We start from the raw sequence: 22,064 nt of genomic DNA on the forward strand, positions 1-22,064 counted from the left end.
GAGGATATGTGGCAATGACATATATAAGAATTACTGTCTATGCTTTACCATGCAGCACCTCTCTACGAAACCAGGAAAACTACCATCATAGAGTCATAAAACTGTAGCACTGGAAGGGACCACAAGGGTCACCTAGTCCAACCCTCTAACATTGGGAGTCTTATTCTCTACCAGTTGAGCTACCCTCTGTTCAGAGATTAAATCAAGCCAAGCCAAGTTCTTTATCACTCAACTCATTTTCTATTAAAAACCACAACAATAGGAAGCAACACTCTTGACTAACATGCAAGTCTGTTCCATGTGATAGTAGTACTTCCAAGGCTCTGGCCGTACCTTCACTTTGGCTGTAGCTGTTAAAAGGACATAATCTGGAGATTCCATGGCTTCACGCTTTTGCTGCTGGGCCTCTTGACCAATCAGCAAATTAAAATGGGTTGCCAAGTGCCGCCTCAGGAGGGTCTTGTTGGGTGGGATGTTCAGCAGCTGAGCCATGGTCTCTACATTGAAACGAGGTTCCAAAACCTGCAGAGCAAAACCAGCATTTCAGAACCAAGATTTATATTACATTTTGATTAAGCAATTTCCCCAACCATTCTAAAGATCTGAACCACTAAGAAAGGTATGAAAGGCATGAGTTGGTGGGTGTTTTTTGGGAGGGGGGTTGGGGGAACAACGACGACAAGGCCTAAATATTTACAAAATACCTATGACACACTTGCCATGACTTTTAGAAAACCCTACCTAGGAACAAACAAACAAAACTGGAAACAAAACCAGGCATGACATTTTTCTTATAGCACGATTAGATTATTTATTTACTGCCTGTGTCTCAAAAAGAAATATAAAATGCCACACACTCTTACCATTAGCCCTCCATGAACGCCACTCCCTCTCAAATTAGGAGCATATTCTGCAAGGTCAACTGACCGCAACCACTCCATCACCCGATGATTGGTCCACTGTGAAACCTCTGATGGTGTGATGTTATTCTACCAATAAGAACAACATTTAATTTAGAAACAATGCACCGCTTTTAGTTCTTTTTCTTTTAGTTCTGCAGTTAATCCAGCCTCCATTTTTCTTATTTCAATTGACCTTTCTGCCCCAAAATGCTCAGAGCCAAGCTAGATCAAGATCAGAAGATCTTGCAAAATGTGTCCCCCACCCCAGGTTATGGGTTAAAGGTGTTGTACTGGCTGCTTATAGGCTACAAACCCCAAGTCAAGGTGTTGACTAACATACTATGCCTTAAATAATTTGGGACCCAGATTCCCGAAGGAGCACCCCCAGCCTGTCTATTAAGATCAGGAGGAGAAGCCCTCCTTGTGGGAATCCTGTTGATTCAGTCAGCAGTGGCCGAGAACAGGGCCTTAGTAGAGGTGGTGCTTGAGCTTCCAGCTCCCTCCCTCCTGGGGTACGACTGGTGTCTACGTTGTTCATCTTCTGGTGCCAATTGAGGACCTATTCACCCAAGCCTCTGTGCGCAGCGATATGGTATAACAACCCTGTTTCTGCAGTCCTAGGGTACACAAATAGGTTTTTTAAAGCCCCGGTGGCCTGAAAGATGCTGATGTAGCGTTACATGTGTTGTGCTGGACTGACATAAATGATGCACCTAATAAAGTTACTATGGAACACCTTCATATAAGAGATGGGATTAATGTGAAACTGCAATTCATATCTGCGCTGAGCCATTCTTCCGCCTCCAAACCGAACAATCCTGTATTTATTTATTTTATTTTATTTTATTTTAAAATAATATTTTTATTGGGTTTTCTGTAAAGGTAACAAAATCACAACAAAACAAGAAAGCAAACACTAACAAATACTACAACAAACTAAAAATAAGGGGGGGGGGAGAAGAAAAAAGTTTGCATCAAAACAATAAAATCCATAAAATGGGATTATCTCAATCTCATGACTTCCCTTCTCCTCTGGTTCCTTAACATTCTTTTTAAACTACATATCATTTCTATTTCAAATTTCTATTTTAACCTCAAGTTTCTTGTACCATCTCTAAAACTACAAGTGTTTTTAAATTCCTGCTATTTAAGATGTTTGCAATATAATAACCATTTCTCATTCTTTTTAAAATTTTGAACAATCCTGTATTTATGACTCATGTTGATCATATGCAGTGCTATTTTTTTTGCCGGAACTCACCATGAACGCCTCCCTTGTTTTCTTATAATGACAATGGTGCCCATCAAAGAGGGGCCGGAACTGAGTTCCGGTGAGTTCCAGCTAAAAAAGCCCTGATCATATGACTTTGTGTGTGTGTGTGTGTATGTGTGTGTGCTTGGAAAATAAGGGCTTGGGGCTTTTAAATTTCACCCACTTACTTCCCACATCTTTCAAATGGACTCTCCTGCATTAAATAAATTGTAAAGAAAACAAATCTCCAGGCACAAAGACAATTAGAACAACATGGAGAAACTTGGAATTCCTCATGCAGTGATCTAGTTCCCCACCTTCACTTTCAAGTCTGGATGGGACATTAACAGCAGCAGCAGCAGCAGCAGCAACAACCACCAAAGCGCTAATATCACATTCATATTTTCATAGAAATACTAGTGAGCAAATACTTTGCAGAAAGATAACACCAAAGGAGGCAAACTAAATGTTGATCTCAGTTCTAGAGGTTTAAAACATAATAAGGAATAAGGATATTAATCCATACAATGAAGCTGACAGTCAGTGATCAACGTATGGCCTGCTAAACAAAGGAAGGGATCAAGAGTCAAAGTAGGACAAAGTATTCTAGGCAAGAAAATGAAAGGAAACACACAAGCACTGACTATCAGAACAATGCAATGAATCAATGAGATGTGTAAGTAAGTAAGTTAAGTAAGTAAGTAGAAGTGGTCACCTCATCCGATGGTCTCCTGCGCAGACAGTTGGGCTCAAAGTTATTTATTCTTAGAACTTGAATGGCACGTTTGATGCTAAGGTGGTGGAGGACACTCACAACTTTCAAAGACAGTAAGTCATCCTGCATAGGTGATGGGGGGACGGGACGGGACACATAAACGAGATCAAGAACAATAAATGAGACCAAGAAGACTGAAGAGTCGGATACCAACATGAATGCTGTCCTTAGGATTCCCCTGAGGGTATAAGAACATTAAACCACTTCTGTTGGGTTAGGCAAAGGGCCTATTTAGACCAGCATCCTGTTCTCACCGTGGCCTACCAGAAGCCCAGCGGAAGCCTGCAAGCAGGACTGAAAGCAACATAACTTTTCTCACTTGATATTCCCACCAACTGGAATTGGTGCCTGCAACTGTAGAGGCAATATTCAGCTTCATTGCCTGGCACTGGGTCAGGAGGGAAAACGACTCACTATCCATTTTCTCCACATGATGCCTAATCTAATACACCTCTATCATGTCATCCTCTTACTTGCCTTTTTAAAAACTTTTAAAAACTCAAACAAGTAAGATTACACTATACTACTACTACTACTACTACTAATAATAATAATAATCTGTACCTCGTCCATCGGACTGGGCTGCCCCAGCCACTTGGCGGCTTCCAACATACCCTATAGGATGCACTTTTTCCCCTCCAAAAATGAAGGGGAAATGTGTGTGCGTCCTATGGGGTGAATGCAGGCTTCAGGAAGCTCTCCGCAAGCCTTGGGAGCCCGGAGCGACTTCCTGCCGGGCTCCCAAGGCTTGCGGATGGCAGCCTGCGGGCTTTTCAGGGAGGTGGGGGAATTCCCCCATCTCCTAGAAAAGCCAGTAGAAGCTGTGCAGCCCCTTTAAAGAGCGTGTGGCTTCTGCGGGAGGTGGGGAATACTCCCAGAGCTTGTCGAGGCTGCTGGGGGAAGGCTTGCAGATAGTAGCCTGCTCTGGGGGCTGGGAATTTTTTTTCTTTATTCCCCCCCCCCCCGAAAACTAGGTGCACCCTATGGGCCGGTGCGCCCTATAGGGTGAAAAATACGGTATATAAAAGCATAATATAGAGGGCTGCGTTCAGTTGTCTTCTAAAGGTTGTATAATTACTGGTCTCCTTAACATCTGATGGGAGGGCATTCCACAGGGTGGGCGCCACTACTGGGAAGACCCTCTGCCTGGTTTGCAGTGAGGAAACCACCAGAAGGCCTTTGGAGCTGGCCTCAGTGTCTGAGCTGAATGACAGGGTGGAGATGCTCCTTCAGGTATACTGGGCCGAGGCCATTTAGGGCTTTAAAGGTCAGCACCAACACTTTTAATTGTGCTCAGAAACGTACTGAGCCAATGTAGGTCTTTCAAGACCAGTGTTATATGGTCTCAGCAGCTGCTCCCAGTCACCAGTCTAGCTGCTGCACTCTGGATTAGTTGTAGTTTCTGAGTCACCTTCAAAGGTAGCCCCACATACAGCGCATTGCAGTAGTCCAAGTGGAAGATAACTAGGGCATGCACCACTCTGGTGAAACAGTTTGCAGGCAGTTAGGGTCTCAGCCTGTGTAACAGATGGAGTTGGTAGACAGCTGCCCTGGGCTCAGAATTGACCTGCACCTCCAAGGACAGCTGTGAGTCCAAAATGACTCCCAGGCTGCGCACCTAGACCTTCAGGAGTACAGTTACTCCATTCAGGACCAGGATGTCCCTCAAACCATCCACCCTGTCCCCCAGAAACAATACTTCTGCCTTGTCAAGATTCAACCTCAATCCGTTGACTGCCTTCCATCCTCCAACTGCCTCCAGACACTCACCACCTTCACTGGTTTCAATTTAAGAGACAGGTAGAGCTGGGTATCATCCGCATACTGATGAACACCCAGCCCAAGACCCCTGATTATCTTTCCCACCAGCTTCATATAGATGTTAAAAAGCATGGGAGAGAGGATGGAGCCCTGAGGCACCCCACAAATGAGCACACTCTTACCCCAACACCACTTTTTGGACACGGCCCTTGAGGAAGGAGTGGAACCACTGCCTAACAATGCCCCCAGCTCCCAACCTACCTAGATGATTCAGCAGTATACCATGACCAATGGTATCAAAAGCCACTGAGAGATCCATCACAACCAGGAAACATGTATGGATTAAATTCCCCCCACATAAACCTTCTTTGTGCACCTCTTCTGTTCAAAGAGTAGGAATTCTTTCACTATAGACAGTGAAAGAAAAATCCTAGGATACATTTGTATTTTTTTTTTACTTATTTCATTTTCTAATATTTACATCTTGCCTTTCTTCCATCATGAAACCAAAGGTGGCATGCATGTGGTACCATTGACTGCCCATCCAAAAATGACCAGGACCCAGGCTTGCTCTAGCCTCGCTCATGTGGTGGGGCTTTTGTATCCTCAGAGCATACCCTGGTGAAAAGCCAGTGCTGTATGCTCTTGTTTTGAAAACATTTGTGATCAACCCCTGAAAAACTCCTACTGAAAACACACCCATGCTGGTCACTTCTGTTCTTGTGCATGGAGCCCGCTGTTCAGACTGGTGCTCTGCCATGCGTGTATGGACAGAGGCATAACATGCTGCTTGCAGTCAGTTTATTCCAACAGTAGATTATACACAGCAGTTCAGCTGCGTCATTAAAAGACGGTGTTACCACTACAATTAAAAGATTATTCTGTACGCTCCCAGTACTGATTATGACTATTTATACAAAGACAGTGATATTCATGGAACTATACATGCAGAGAAAAATTTGGACAGATACCTGTCCATGCAGCATATAATTCAAACTTTGACAGTGGAGAGAGAATGGAGGGAGGGAACAAATAAGAGTTATGAGAGATGAATGTGAGCAAATGCAGCTCCTTGTGCTTGGAGGTCACTGCAGGTGAGAATGATGATTGCTGGATTCGGCAAGGGACTTATGGAAAAGGTGGGCTTTGAAGAGAGGGGATGGATAGAACAGGCACCAACTGGGCACATTTCCACAAATAACAGGAAACATGGAAGAATGGGTGGAATTACTTTATGATAGCAGGAGAACTTTTGATTCCTGAAGGAGTGGAGTTAGAGGCATATGGGGTGGAGGATTAGGATACACATGTTTCAGTGGAGAAGGAAGTCAAAATTATGGTACTCTGAATGATAAAAATGACAGGAAGAAAAGGACACTTGCTTACGATAGTCATATAATGAAGCATTCGGCCATCAACCTTTCCTTCATCGAACTGGGTCTTATACTGGGGTAGTCCAATATCATCCAACCACCCTGAAAATAAAAAGATATAGTCACTATGCAATGATTTGTGGCAATCTGAAGGCAGGCTTTTTCAGTGGTGGTCCCAGTGCTACAGAATGCCCTCCCTGTTGGAATATGAGAGACCCCCATCTGTATTGGCATTCCAGCGGCTCTTGAAGCCACACTTGTTCAATGCGATTGTTTTATGATGTATTTTAAATATGCAAGAATTTAATCATTGATTTTCCACTTGTAAATTGCAAATTTGCTTATCTAAGTATTTCAGCTTTTTCTTGGACAGAATGTGTGTTACTTAGGTGCACAAGTACACTCTACCTTTTGTTTTCCACAGAAACTACCCACAAACCTGCCTAGAGGGAAACCTAAAACAAAGCAGGCACAATGCTACCCTGTGAGCTGCAAAGTGCACACAAGGCTTCCTTGCAAGTGGCTGGGGGACGTACCCAGGCAAACTCTTCACTGCGTGAGGGTGAAATGGCAAAAGAAGTAAGAAGACATTACTTGTAACCCAGTTGTAATCCAGTTTTCCATGGTTGTTCTCTTCTTCTGATCCTAATGCCTGAAGAGCGAGCTGAAGTTTTTTCCGGTGCAATGGATGCTTTATTCCAAGTTCCTACATGTGGGACAAAAACCAGCTTGCATTTAAAAGATACTTGTATTTGCTGCTAAAACCTCAGTGGAGATAATGGGAAACCTTGTTGAGTGTCTCTATAAAAATGAACTTTACATGACAGTTGCCCATTTACTTTTACCCTCCTGCAGACCACAATGGAGGGGGAAGAAAACTTCCCTCACCCAAAAGTGGGGGGTAACTGCCACCTCCCATCCTGGCCACAGCAAACAGCCTTTAGTGGGGCAACCACTACAGCCAAGGAATCTTCCTCTCCAACACCACAGGATTGCCCTGCTAATTTCTCTACCCATTCTTGTTTGACTATTTTTTTCCCCTATAATTAAAAATGTATTTTGTTTCCACTGAAAAGGAGCCTGAATGTCTTGTAGCTCCAGTGTTAGAAACTCAGCTATATAAGGGAGGCATCAAGTGGCTTCTTAAACCAAGGTGACCGTCACCAAACCAGAATGTCCAGTTGCCATTTGGGGGCAAGACGGCTCTCAAGTCTTATTTTTCAAATGATGGACTGATTGTGATTAATTCTCAGTTAAACATCTGGCTGGTTCAGATGACCACCTTGAGCTAGGTTAAGAGCTTTGAGAACTTGAAGAAGAAAAGTCCCTTGATCCAGGGACAGTCCACATACATATTGGCCTATTCCGACCTCTTTTTCTTAATGGTGACACCGACCACTCATAACGCAGGAATATTCTTCACAACTGTGAGCAGAGTAGTGGGATGAGGTAAGTGAAGACAAGCGATAACAATTAGCTATAACATTTTCCACTGTTCCTGCTCAGGCTGCACAGAAGAAGCATTTTAGTTCCTGAAATTCTTTCTGATTGTGTAGGTAAAATATAACTGATAGAATTCTACAGGATGTGGTCTTAGTGTGTGAACACAGTCCAGAGCCAAGGATCTACAGACATGCAGCTCCAGGTGGAGGTGATGTGAGGCACCATCCTGGTACCCAGGCATCTTCACTTGGTCGCAAGTGGCTAACAGCCCAGAGCAAAATGTGCCTGATGCCTAGGGAATTCTGAACACTGAGTACCTCCCATTCACATATGATTGGAGCAACTGGTCATATTGGTTCTTTTAAAGATGCAAGCATGGACCAAAAAGATTTATTGAAAAGCAAATGGAGCAGGGAGACCAGGAATGGCTCCTCCATAAGGTCTGGTCCAGTGAAACCAAGTGAAGCTGGGGGGAAAGCACACGCTTGTGGTGGGGACAAAAAGTGAGAGGCATATGTGCTTTGCAACCAATTTGTCACCAATTTCACAGTGCCTTTGCACAGAACCCAAATGGACTGGGGCTGCAATACTCAGGCTAGGGTTTTTCAGTAGCAGTGTTGCAATGACAGAAAACTCTCTTCAAGGAAGCTTGCAGGTGGCCGTGCTACTGTTCAGTTCCATATGGCTAGTGATAATTGTTTGTTCCAGGCATTTTAAAAGCGTGAGGGTGCATTGGAACAATCTGCATTTTGTTGCTATTCTTACATTTTAATGTTTTTTAAAAATTGCATTCCAATCATTCTTGTACAAAACCTTGAGCGTTTCTATAGAAAAGTGATGGATCCATTTTTTGTTTTTCAACAAAATGCAGCTTGGAAAAAGCAGCCCACATCCATTGCACTGTATTTTCTCATAGCCCAGGCTGCTGTCACTGGCTGATAGTACACCAGTATACCTATCCAGGATAGTTTCCTTCTGTTAAACAAATACTTTAGCCACCATTGGCATACACAATTGGGTGATTTGACACAATGTTGTAATTGTCACTCAAAATGCATATGCAAGAAACAAGAAACATGTGGATCCTTACCTTTTCTAAATCAGTCTGAGAAGCTTGCAACAGAGTCTGACCAGAAAGTATCCAGTGTTTGCCATGACCTATGTAAGAACCCAAGCCCTGTTCATGAAGCCAGTTGCAAACTTGCTCCTTTGTCCATTTAGCAAATGGCATGTCCAATTCACTAAAATTGAGAATGTTAGAGAAGCGTGACACATTTAAAGCATTTTCCTCCAAGTGCATGCATAAACATAATCTAAAAATTTAAAAGTATTTGTGTCTTACTTATTGGTTTGTCCAAGATCTCTCGACCAGCCTAATCTTGGTCCTGCTGTTGCTCTTATTCCTCCTCTTTTGAACTCAGTCTCTGTCATGTCATCTGGATTAAATGTGGTAGACTGGCTTCTCCTGAGTCTAAGCAAAGGCCAAGATAAGGGAAAGCCATTAAAAGAAGTATACAATTTGCAGTATGAAGAGTGTAAGAAGAGCCATCTAGGGCAGCTTCCTGTCTGCCACAGACACCAACCAGAAAGGGTGAAAAGCTCACCTGCAGCACTTAAAGCACTGTAAAGGTAAAAGGTAAAGGACCCCTGGACGGTTAAGTCCAGTCAAATGGGGTTGTGGTGCTCATCTTGCTTCAAGCCAAAAGAGCCGGCGTTTGACCACAGACAGCTTGACTAAACTGCTTCTGACGCAAGGGAACACTGTGACGGAAGCCAGAGCGCACGGAAGGGGACAGGCAATCCATCCCTAAGCGTAGTTAAGAAAAGCCCCAACATCATATTTACCTCAGCCTCAGAGCGGAACTCTGGACTGGCATGCTCTACTTAACAGCATAATGAATTGAGTCATATCCCAGTTACCTTCCAAACAACTTCTTGATTCCTCTTGCTTTCTTTTTGGAGTCAGGAGAAGGTGGAGTCAGAGGCCCATCTGCTGCACCTTTTGGTCGAGGCGGCAAGCCAGCCAAATCGAGGTGGTCTGCAAATCCTTTTTCTGTCTCAGCTATTAAATAAAAGAAAATCTCAATTAATAGTATGTCAGTCTGTAGTTCTTCACCTGGATTACCTTAAGTTTCCATTTCTAATTTGTGAAACAACCTTGGCTAAAAAGTCACATGAATGGAAAGAAAGGTAATTTAATTGTGTGCTCCTTTACTTGGCATTTAAAGTATCATTCAATTAAAGATCTTCTTAATAAACTAATACTGATTATTATCTCTGCTATGACTGATCTTTATCCCATCACCCTTTATTACAAAAGTATACAATACACTAACTATAGCCCTAAGGCAAACACATGGTAAAAATGTGTATAGCTTCCTGTGACTGTCTGGAAGGCAAAGGCTTCCAACAATTGTGTTGACAGCCCTTCATGTATCTGATAAAAGTCCAGGAATAAGGAGATATAGTGAATACGGTTAGGTGATCATCAGCAATTAATAATGTAACACTAGTTGTGCAAGAGATTGATACAGTGCAACTGTAAAAAAACAAAAACAAGAAAGCATACCGCCTTTTAGACCTGATGTGGGGAATTCATGGCCTTCCAGATGTTGCTGAACAACTCGCTGTCATCCCTGGCCATGGACCATCCTTGCTGGGGGGGGGGTTCATGGGAGTTGTACTTCAGCAGCATCTGGAGGATGAAAACTTCCCCACACCTACCTTAGGAGAAAACCCACTTTAGGAAGAAGCTGGAAACATTTTTGTTTTTATAGGCTTTGAAATGTCTAATTTCTGTTGCTATTTTGATTTTATAAAATGTGTCTGCTGCTTTTAGACTACATAGTTCTAACTTGTATTTTGCATTGATCTTGATCATTTTTAACTGTAGTGATTACATTTTTGTTTCTTTGCAGTAAGCCACTCTGGATGCTCTATGAACAGAAAAAGGGTTTAAAAACATTAACACTAATAACTCCTCATTGACATTTATGTTGCTCTAGCATCAGCGAAGCCAATAAAGTCATCCAGGACTGGAACTATTTCTGAAGCTGCTGACAATCCCCCTACTACTGAGCAAATAATTTACAAAAGATAATAACATTTAGGACTGGGCGAACAGCTTATTTACATACATTTGTTTTTTTAAAAAAAGCTATCAGCAGTGCAATGCTTCAGCAGAGATGTGCCAGCAAATGCCATACAAATTGGGATAGAAAACAACAAACCAACAAAATGTCAAGTTCCTCTTTTCACGTTACACAATATTAAACCCAGGTTTGCCAGTAGAAGGGCACTCACCAGAGAGCCACAGCACTAACTCCCAAATGACCACACATGTATGATATGTGTGTTTGCAAACACACTTGTCCTCACCTCAAGCTCATAGTTTACTATTTTACATGGGACTATTAGCTGCATAGCTAAACATATATGCGTGAACTCTCTCTACAAGAAGCTTAAAAAGAATGCTCAAAAGCAATGACAAGAATGCTACCATATAAAATTATTCAAAATAGTAAACAGTAATGGCCAAAAATGAATTATAATGCATTTATTTGCAAGTTAGCCAGAGCAGCTATGGAAACACTGTGACTGTTTGAAAGAAAAAGTCATTGATACCCGAGATAAGCTATATAGATAAGTCAAGCATGCTGCTTGGATTATGTGAATGGAGGCCATGTTACGTTGTGAATATACTTCACTGTTTTGATTCTTTAAAACCTGGAATTCTTACAGTGGGTCCTAAATATACTGGTAGGAAGCAAGTTCCATTGATTTCTTTGCCCCATGTTTCCTTCTCATTTGTTATACGACAGCAACATGGTATCCTCCAGATGCTGTGGGCTGAAACTCCCCACAGCCCCACCCAACACGGCCAACAGTGAGGGCTGATGGGAGCTGGAATCTGACAACATCTGGAGGGCATCAGCTGGGGTAAGCTGCACAAGAGTCTGCAACCATCCCTGTGGGAGGAAAGGAACAAATAAACTGGTCTCAAGGAATACTTGGACTTGCTCTTCTTTTTATATAACACAACTTGGGGCATGATGCCTGAAGCATCTCATCTCCTTCATGCCAAAGTTGCCTCTAGGCAAAAGCACATTTAGTCCCTCTTACGTCAGAAAGATGCTGCAGTTCACTTGGTTTGGATTTTCTCAAACACTTTTCTATGGCAGTTCTTGTTAGTATAGGCCATTACAACTAAACAATGCAGCCAGATTTTAGTAGTGTGCATGAGCGGCAAAGAAATGGATGAACGTTCCAGTACAGAGGTCTGCATGGCCGTGGCTGAGCAATAGCAGCTCTCAGAACATGGCGCCAATCATGCATGCAGGTCTACTATACCTAAGGTGGGTGCACTCGCACTTCGACTGCGATCTTCAGACATCCAAATAACGCACATAACCACACGCAGCACAAGGGGGAGGAACATACCCGGGGCAACAAGATAAGACAAATCAAAACATGACAATGGCAAGACAAGGGAAGAAGAATTTCCCCCCAAAACGATGCATGCATAACACAGAGAGCTAACACACAAATAGGCCAAATGAGAATTAGCACTTATTTCATTGCTCAAACCAAACAATTCAGGAAGAGTTTTGAGATCTACAAAAACAGAACAATGTGCAACAATTACCTTTCCACTACTTCACATTTAAATATTTCCTTGCAGGGTTCTTAAATATCTCTTTCCAATATGATTTGTTTGCCGCTATTTGCAGTGGAAAGGCTGCATGACTAGCACATACTGGCATTTGCCTCTGGCAGGCTAGGAACAAAAGCAGGCTAGGAACAAATGTTTCCTGGTTCTGCTGGATCTCTCAGCGGCTTTTAATACCATCAACCATGACATCCTTCTGGACCGTCTTGAGGGGCTGGGAGCTGGGGACACTGTTATACAGTGGTTCCGCTCCTTCCTCCTGAGCCGTGTTCAGAAAGTGGTGGTGGGGGATGAGTGTTCAGACCGCTGGGCTCTCACTTGTGGGGGCCCCAGGACTCCATCCTCTCCCCCATGCTTTTTAACATCTATATGAAGCCGCTGGGAGAGATCATCAGGGGGTTTGGGCTGGGTGTTCACCAGCATGTGGATGATACCCAGCTCTTCCTCTCTTTTAAATCAGAACCAGTGAAAGAGGTGGATGTCCTTGTATGAGTGTCTGGAGGCATTTGGAGGATGGAAGGCAGTCAATGGATTGAGGCTGAATCCTGACAAGACAAAAGTACTGTTTCTGGGGACAAAGGAATGGCAGGTGTGGGGGACACCCAGGTCCTGAATGGATTAACTGTGCTCCTGAAGGACCAGGTGCACAGCCTGGGAGACATTTTGGATTCACAGCTGTCCAAAGAGGGACAGGTTAATTCTATATCCAGGGTGGCTGTCTACCAGCTCCATCTGGTACGCAGGCTGAGACCCTACCTGCCTGCACACTGTCTCGCTAAGGTGGTACATGCTCTGGTTATCTCCTGCTTGAACTACTGCAATGTGCTCTACGCGGGGCTACCTTTGAAGGTGACAGCTAGACTGATAACTGAGAGCAGGCATCAGGACGTATAATGCTGGCCCTAAAAGACCTACATTGGCTCCCAGTATGTTTCTGAGCACAATTAAAAGTGTTGGTGCTGACCATTAAAGCCCTAAACATCAAAGGCCCAGGATACCTGAAGGAGCGTCTCCTTTAGCTCAGACACTAAGATCCACTCTGGTGGTTTCCTCACTGCAAGAAGTAAAGCAACAGGGAACCAGGAAGAGGGCCTTATCGGCAGTGGCACCCACCCTGTGGGGCACCCTCTCATCAGACATTAAGGAGATAAGTACAACTTTAGAAGACATCTGAAAGCAACCCTGTATAGAGAGGTTTTTAATGTTTAATACGTTATTATATTTTTATATATGCTGGAAGCTGCCCAGAGTGGCTGGGACAACCCAGTCAGATTGGCATGGTACAAACAAATTGTTGTTGTTGTTACCACACAACATACCCAATTACCACAGAGAATTTACAAGAGTGCAGGAGAATACATGCTTTACTTGCCCATTGTTCTGCGAAAGAACTGGAATCCATAGCATTTAAAATTTTGTTTCATCTACTGATGAAAGTGGTTCTTGTTCATACGTCTGCATCTCCCCATGAAATATGCCAGCGGAGAATATCTTCCCCTAGTTGAAATACAGATAGTGAAAAAACTCTGCCTTTACTGAACCTACCCAAGTTAGGTGCACTTGCTGTCCTTTTGCTACTTTTGATCTTGAAAAAGCCTCGCCCAAAAGAAGACCGGCCTTTCCGAGTCCCAAAGGCATCTTCTTCACCTGGGGATTTGGGAGGGAGGGTTCCATATTTGCTACTCTCCATCGATGCTTTGCTCTGTTTGTTCAAGAAAAGAAAAGTTAAAAATCCGCCTTTGTACTCAAGCGTTCAGCAACACGTGATAAATTAGTGCTTGCAGCTGGGTAGCATACGAAGTAGCCTTATATTGAATCAGACCATTGGTCCATCTAGTTCAATATTGTCTACCTTGATTGCCAGCAGCTCTCCTGGATTTCAGGCAGGGGTTTCTCCCTACCTGGAGATGCCTGGGATTAAACATGCAACTTTCTACATGCAAAGCAGATGCTGTACCACTGAGCTACAGCCCTGCAATAGGTTGTACTTGCAAATTACGGAGTGCTATCTTCTGTTAAAAACTATTTTGAATAATTTTAAAAGGCAAATTGATTCATAAAAAGGTAAGTCTTTAGAAGAGGGGTTGCTAATCTGCAGGCATTGTTGGAGCCCCAGCTAAAATGGTCAACACTCAGGGGTGAAGGGAGCAGTAGTTTAGCAATATCTGAGGGCCACAGGTTAGCTGTCCCTGCTTTTAAAAAAATTAGTAAACAGGAGTAAGAGATACGTCTACTAGGCTTAAGATCTCCACTCCCCCACCCTCGTTCTATGTATGTTCAGAAGGCACAAGCACACAACTCAAAGAAAAAAGGCATTGTATACTCTGGTGTTCAGCATGTGCTTTTTACCAGCATGCTGGTACTGTGGTAAAGGGGAGGAGGTGCTACCAGGATGTTACAGTAATTTGGAGTCAGTGACTGTTTTCTATCACCCAAGGCTTCATAAACTATATGAAACAGTGAAAGAACAACAGTTTTGGTGTGAAGATCCTGGTTCACATTAGGCCAAAATTGACCACTGCACCAGAACTGGGAAACTCTGGCTTAATATTGATGAACAAGCCAAGAAAATGAGCAAGGATATAATCTAATTCCATCTGCTTCATCGGGACTTAGGTGAGTGCAACTTTCTCTGGATTGCGCCTGCAATTTCTTCTTTAACACACAGCACAGAGAAGCATTACCTTTTCCTGCTTCTGCACAGACTCTTTGTCCTGCTAGGGAAAAGTTTGAAGCATTAAACACTTTAAATAAACTTTGATTCAATACATCCAATTAATTTCAACTAAAACATGTTAGTCTACTTACAACATTTACCAGAGTGCATTAATTTGGCTGCATACAGGGCAGCCTATAAAAGCATTTTAAAGGTTTCAGAAACTCCTTATTTGAACAAAACTGAACTGCAATTATTAGAAAAGGGTAAGATAATATTTTCTTTGAGAGAGCCTTTGAACAGAGTCTAAGTCATAAGGATTTATTGAACAAATGGATATATACATCCAAAGGAACATACAGCCCCGCTTCTTTCCCCATGATTTGAGATCAGACAAAAAGAGCTTGTTTTACATATGCAAGTCATCAGTTGATATATTGCAATCATCATGTGTGAGCTACACCTCAAAGGAAAGAACTGAACGAGAGGGAAAGACAGATGATATTCAACTCAATAGTTGTGCTAGTCCAAGGATTAGCACCAGTGCAATTAGGTTCTCCCTTTCTCCTTCCTGTGTGCCCCACCTCATCACCAAATCTGCTCCAAAGGTTGGGGGGGGGTGGAGTCAGAACAGATATAGGGGGAAGATGTGGGGAGGAAAGGGGGGAAGTATTAGTTGCACAAAAAGAAACTCTTGAACTGATGGAACATTTTGCTTAGTGGTATGCTGAATACAACCTACAAGTTGGGTCAGCATTTTTAAGAAACAGCTAACGGTTAATTTAAACAATGACATAGGCCTACGTACATCAGAGACTTCTTTCTTCAAGTTTCCAAGACTGCTGGATTTTTGCAGAGCTGAAGTTCTAGAATCACAGGAAAAGAAGAAAAGAAAAATAAGTAACCGATCTTGCATCCTGAACACAATCTTTTAATAACAATAAAGGTTAAAGCAAGATGCAACTTTATTTAAACAGAGGAAAGGGGGAAGAAAGGGCAAGTTAAAGCAAATTTTGTCTCCCTCTCAATTATAGTGACACCTATATGAATCTGAATGGTTATACAGTCGTACCTTGAAAGTCGAATGGAATCCATTCTGGAAGTCCATTGGACTTCCAAAATGCTCAAAAACCAAATTGCAGCTTCTGATTGGCTGCAGAAAGCTCCTGCAGCCAATCAGAAGCTTTGGAAGCTCCACTGGACGTTTGGGTTCCAAAAGAATGTTCGAAAACCGAAACACTCACTTCTGGGTTTGCAGCGTCCAGTATCCAAAACGTCAGAGTTCCAGAATGTTCAGGATCTAAGGAATGACTGTAATACCATTTGATTGACCACTACCAGTAGATTATACCAGAAAATGACTTCTAGACCAAGAAACACCATGGTTCAAATCTTATTTTTTGCACGAACTGAGTAGATAGCTATAGACCTATTATCTCTCTTACCATCCATCTGCAAAAATGAGGATATTAAGGGCTGAACTTTACATGACAAGAAAAACATGTGGTTTTCTACTCCCACATATTATTTATTGAAGATGCACGCTGTACCCCTCCAAGACAATTTTAATCATTTCCCCCAAAACTGAAATAAACCTGGCTGAGAGCAGCCTTTGAAGGTGATAATAGGCATGGGAAGGGTTAAGAAACCCTCAGTCCCAGTTCACAATAAAGAAATTCACATGAAAATTCATCAACATCTTTCCTAATAACTTTGTATGTAATTTTGCCTAATATTCAGTGCACATTTTTGCAAGCAATTCTCACTAATATACACATCCCCCCTTAATATATCCATTTTTGTAAAAACATTTTCAGTTTGAGAACTGCATTGCAAAATTCAGGGAAGTGTGAATTCCAAAGAATTGCTGGGTTTTGATTCACATATTGTTGCAGATTGCGGGATGAATTAGGTAGGTGTACATTAAAATGCACACTGAACCAAATTTCTTTCCCAACACTAACTTGAAGTGATATGTACACACACGCAGCATTCAACACAAATTTCCCATTTTTCAAGCTACATGCTGATAATTTATACACCCAAAACATCAAATTGCATGCTATTTTTCAGATTGAGGGTATGAAGGCATCCAAAACTGTAGCTGTTCAATGTTTCAGACATGCGGTCAATGAGCATGCTTTTCTGTTCTGCATTTCATGTACTTTAGAAGCCATAGCGTCATTCAAAAAGTAAACCACCATTTCATTGATTACAGAGGCTGAAGAAATGTATTCAGAATTGCAACCTAAGTATAATACACATGCTTGAAACCAAGAAAATTGTGTACTTAGCTAATGCAATTGCTTTTTTCAGCCTCTCTTCTCCCCACTGCTATGACATTTGTGCACTTTCCAAGTAACTTAGACCTACAATCCTACACATACCTATTTAGGAGCAAGTCCTGCTGAAAATAGTGCAACTTACTTCTGAGTAATTGTGCACTCTTAATTATGTAGCAGCAGAATTGGATTAATCCTGATGTGGGCCATTTTAACTTTTCTGCAAGAGCACCAGCTCAATTCAAACATGATCTGTGATAACCAGGTCTCCAAATACTGTATTTTTCGCCCTATAGGACGCACTTTTCCCCCTCCAAAAATGAAGGGCAAATGTGTGTGCGTCCTATAGGGCGAATGCAGGCTTTCGCTGAAGCCTGGAGAGCGAGAGGGGTCAGTGCACACTGACCCCTCTCACTCTCCAGGCTTCAGGAAGCTCTCCGCAAGCCTTGGGAGCCCGACGCGACTTCCCGCCGGGCTCCCAAGGCTTGTGGATGGCAGCCTGCGGACCTTTCAGGGAGGTGGGGGAATTCCCAGATTGCCTAGAAAAGCCAATAGAAGCCGCACAGCCCCTTTAAAGAGCGCACGGCTTCTGCCGGTTTTGCGGGAGGTGAGGGAATCCCCCCATCTCCTAGAAAACCCAGTAGAAGCCGCGCAGCCCCTTTAAAGAGCGTGCGGCTTCTGCGGGAGGTGGGGATTGTCGGGGCTGCTGGGGGAAGGCTTGCGGATTGCAGCCTGTTCTGGGGGCTGGGGTCGGGGAAAGCTCGGGCTTCCCCCGTCCCAGCCCCGCACCTGGGGGGGGGATAATTTTTTTCTTTATTTCCCCCCCCCCCAAAAAAAAACAACAACCTAGCTGCGCCCTATGGGCTGGTGTGCCCTATAGGACGAAAAATACGGTATATCGGCCAGTTCAAAATCAGAACTGCTCATCTGGTTTTAGTTTCCATCTGTTCTGCACTCCAGCCTGTAGGGGTAGTGACCTCCAGAGATGTAACTACAATTTGTCAATTCAGATATCACACCAAAGCTGTAGTAAAATCTCCTTTCACCATGGTTTGCTTTCAGTTAATGGAATGTTGTATTACCCAGGGCTGGTTCAAATGGTAGTTAAAGAGTCTAATATTTGGCTCATCACACAAAGGGGGTGAGTGAATGTGCTTGTTTGTGTGGGAACAAGCAGACCCAATCCCACAGCTGATTTCCATATCTGAGGAATTGATGGTAGAATTCAGGCCTAACTGCACAGGCCACAATGTAGACACTCCATTCCCCCTTGAATGCGCAGGTCCAGCAAGCAGGCCTCATGCACCCCCATGGGATGGGGCCTTCAAGTAACATCTAAACCAGCCCTCTCTTTAGCATCTCCCTAGTGCTGTATTTAGTAACCATTAAGACTTCCCTCCAGAGCAAGTTATTATGATTTCAGCCTCTGCATTCTGAAGGAAATAAAAGTCCACCAAATGCCACTGAAGTACCACTTACTAACCGCAAACTGCCAAAAGGCACACATTGTTCAGTACAATATTCTTCTCATACTGTCCATTTCTGCTCCGATTCTTTACTAAGAGAGTCTAGTAAGAATATTATACTGAAGTAGTCAGTGCAGAACTTTTGCGTTAGAAATTCTGTTATAAAAAAAGTACACCCCAATTCAGCAAAGCATTTAACTAAGTCATTAAATTATGCATGGGTGATAATGATTAAGAATTTGGGCATACTAGCAGTCCACTATGCCAGCCAATCTCTCCTTTGTCTTAGTGCAAAAGGCAACCACATATACTTTAGGAATATATTACAAAATTCTGTAAATTCCTGGTGCTATATAGCTTGTTTGAAGGCGCTTCATACTGCAATAGAAATGGAAAACTGAACTAGATTAAAACAGCAAGCATCAGGGTGAGGGAAGGAAGCAAGAAACAATATAAACAAGGTATCACATTAAATTGTTCACAGCTTTTAAAATATCTCTGTGCACAATTACAAAATACTTACAATTTTGTGTCGCCTAGCTGTGTTTCCATAGGCGCCATCGGTGTGTGTTTTTCACTGTAAAAAGCAACAAGTTAGAACATGGTGAATTTAAGGCATCTACTAAAAATATGCCCTCTAATAAGGGTCTGCTTGGGTTACTGGGCACAAAAATAGCTTTTTAGCTCCCCCTCTTGCTTGCTGGTGCAGAGCGCAGGCCTGGGGAGTGCTGGGGAGTCTCTCTCTGCCCTTCCCCTGCTAGCTGCAGAACGGCTCCAAGGGTTTGGGTATATGTGATTTCCATGTATACGCAGAACACTTGGAACCAAAATCCCCATGTAAGATGTGTTCGTAATTTACTCCATTTTGCCATTTCATTGTCTTAACAACCTTTCATTTTTGGAAAACGTACCACCACCACCACACTGTTGCTGAAGCTGTAGACCTTAATCTGCTTTATCAAACAGACATTATGTCATTATTCAGCACATTTTTATCACAACTGGCTTTCTTTCTTTCTTTCTTTTTCGGGTAAAGTATCCATACCTGGCATCACTTGCAATAACTTTATCAGTCGATTCTGTTGAATGTCTGGATGCTGGTGAAAAAGAAGGAATGGGAACTTGCAAGACACTAGTATGGATCTGTGGTGAATTCTACAAGGGGGGAAAACACATCAGCACTCCCATGAGAAGGCAGCAGAGATACACATTAGGCACACATTACACTCAAGGCTCAACAGCCTGAAGCCTTCACATTCATTTTATCATTCAGGTTCATCATACAGCCTACACTTGATAGTCATAGATCCTCATATCCAATTTATCTATACAGTCGTTGGAAAATACAACTGGAGCAAGACCTCCAACATGAAATGTTACCTATTGCACAAAGCAGAATACAAACAAGGCATACAACTCTTTCGCATCATCCAGAACGCACTCTGAGATCACCTGAGCACTCATCTTAACAAAGGGCCTTCTGGTAACATACTCACTCCCCTTTTCATTCGCATATAATTCTGACGTAACACCCATCGGTCTACAAGGCAAATGCTTTAAACTTGGTAGGATCAAATCCTCCTTAATTCTATTGTAACATTTGCCATGTCCTATTAGACAAAGCAAAGAGGTAGATTTTAAATCCTCCATTTAAAGAAATTTTCCCAAGTTATGCTACAAACTGCTTTTTGGGCGGGGGACCTTTTTAAGAGTGCTTGCCATGCAACATAGAATGCATGAATTTAAGAAACCAAAGTCAGAAATCCCTTCTCTTTTCTTTTTAATGTGAGCCATGGCAGTGGGGTGCTGGGGGGGGGGGCTTCTAGACCCAAAAAGTGACACATGAACTTTTATTTATGAGCAACAGCAAATATAGCTAAGGTAAGGCAGGCAGCCTCTTAAAAATCAATTGGCACGTGAATTTTTAAAATCCACTGATACTCTTTTTTTGTTTTTAGGTGATGAATGCATATGTTGCAGCAGCCTCTGTCTTAGCAGTGGTATCCTTTTCTGCGATGGACTATGATAGCCCCAGATGCTTCCATTTTAATAACTACTTGTATTATAAATTAACCAACCACTTAAAAAAGATCTGCCTTGTGATAAATCAGGTACCTTTTTAATTAATGTTATTCATCAACTTAATATTGCAGTCCTCCTCTAAATTGGTTCATGAGATCCAATCCTATGCAATTTTTGCACTACTGTGTCCAAAGGCACCTACTCCTAGTCAAGTGCACAGAGAATTGCAGCCTTAAGTCATGTGACACTTTCGTAATATAAATCATGGGTTACTAAACCAGGAGAGGGCTGTGGAATCATTTGCTCTCTTTCCCCATCCCCACTCACACTCCAGTTTCCTTCTCAAGTTTCCTCATTGTGGTTAATGGAGATGGTGGGGGATGGGGAATCTGAACATTTGATCCACAGTTTACTCTTTGTTCGGGACGCAGGTGACGCTGTGGGTTAAACCACAGAGCCTAGGGCTTGCTGATCAGAAGGTCGGCGGTTTGAATCCCCGCGACAGGGTGAGCTCCTGTTGCTCGGTCCCTGCTCCTGCCAACCTAGCAGTTCGAAAGCACAAAGTGCAAGTAGATAAATAGGTACCGCTCAGGCAGGAAGGTAAACGGCGTTTACCCTGCTCTGGCTTGCCAGAAACGGCTTAGTCATGCTGGCCACATGACCCGGAAGCTGTATGCCGGCTCCCTTGGCCAATAAAGCGAGATGAGCGCCGCAACCCCAGAGTTGGCCACTACTGGACCTAATGGTCAGGGGTCCCTTTACCTTTTACCTTACCCTTTGTTGCTGACAATGGTTAATGCTAGAGCTACACTGTCACTAAACGTAGCAATAAAAATAATTTAATCCACAAATCAACATGTAGCTATTTCAACCTCAAAATCACAAGACCCAGAAAGGGAATATATCTATGTAACAAGGGAAACTGTACTAAGTTAAGCCTTACATTTAAGTCTTTTACAAGTACAAAGTTTAATTTCTAACAACAGCTGGGATACCAATTAAGTTTACAAGAAAGCAAATCTAGAAGCAGGGAGAGAAATATTAAAGAAATACCTTTTCAGGAGTTTGTATTCCAAACTCTTCGTAGTTTGGAGAGCCTTCTCCTGGTGTAGGGGATGAACTTTTCTCATATTCGTTTAGAATCTGTTCATCTGACAAAGTCATTGAAAGAGATCCTGAGTTTGTAGACTCCTCACATTCATCATCCTTTCCTAACACCACAGAAGAGAAATTCTATATGAATATTCTCACTCTGAACACAGACTTAGCAATACTCAGGCTGACATTCTAGTCTAGGGATTATGGTTTTGTAACTAAAACAATTGCTGAACATGCATCGGTGCTTAAAAGCTAAATCCAATTCCAAGGGATGCATGATATACTGTATTGATTTCTTCCTTTGGGCACCTGCACACACAATGCAATTGTGCAGCTGCTGACACACAAGGACTGTGATCCTAACA

At 42.7% G+C, this 22,064-nt stretch overlaps 1 protein-coding gene across 21 annotated transcripts in view; it reads right to left on the minus strand.

Moving 5' to 3' along the window:
- Positions 1-22,064, minus strand: part of PPFIBP1 (PPFIA binding protein 1) — a 114,977-nt gene that overhangs the window by 4,641 nt on the left and 88,272 nt on the right. For 13 of the 21 annotated variants that reach the window (XM_081879089.1, XM_081879090.1, XM_081879095.1 and 10 more), the window contains 16 exons: positions 21,655-21,812; positions 19,625-19,734; positions 19,103-19,156; positions 18,907-18,957; positions 15,640-15,697; positions 14,860-14,892; positions 13,721-13,877; positions 11,857-11,889; positions 9,427-9,568; positions 8,849-8,977; positions 8,597-8,747; positions 6,658-6,769; positions 6,077-6,165; positions 2,870-2,992; positions 864-989; positions 334-522 (listed from right to left, as the gene is read on the minus strand). In XM_081879089.1, coding sequence (XP_081735215.1) covers positions 334-522; positions 864-989; positions 2,870-2,992; positions 6,077-6,165; positions 6,658-6,769; positions 8,597-8,747; positions 8,849-8,977; positions 9,427-9,568; positions 11,857-11,889; positions 13,721-13,877; positions 14,860-14,892; positions 15,640-15,697; positions 18,907-18,957; positions 19,103-19,156; positions 19,625-19,734; positions 21,655-21,812 — 1,715 coding nt within the window. The remainder of the gene's footprint in view (positions 1-333; positions 523-863; positions 990-2,869; positions 2,993-6,076; positions 6,166-6,657; positions 6,770-8,596; positions 8,748-8,848; positions 8,978-9,426; positions 9,569-11,856; positions 11,890-13,720; positions 13,878-14,859; positions 14,893-15,639; positions 15,698-18,906; positions 18,958-19,102; positions 19,157-19,624; positions 19,735-21,654; positions 21,813-22,064) is intronic. The other 8 variants (XM_081879105.1, XM_081879098.1, XM_081879106.1 and 5 more) reach the window with 4 other exon arrangements.

Source organism: Podarcis erhardii, assembly GCF_964252035.2.
Source record: "Podarcis erhardii genome assembly, chromosome: 10".
In the NCBI taxonomy this organism is placed as follows: Eukaryota; Metazoa; Chordata; class Lepidosauria; order Squamata; family Lacertidae; genus Podarcis; species Podarcis erhardii.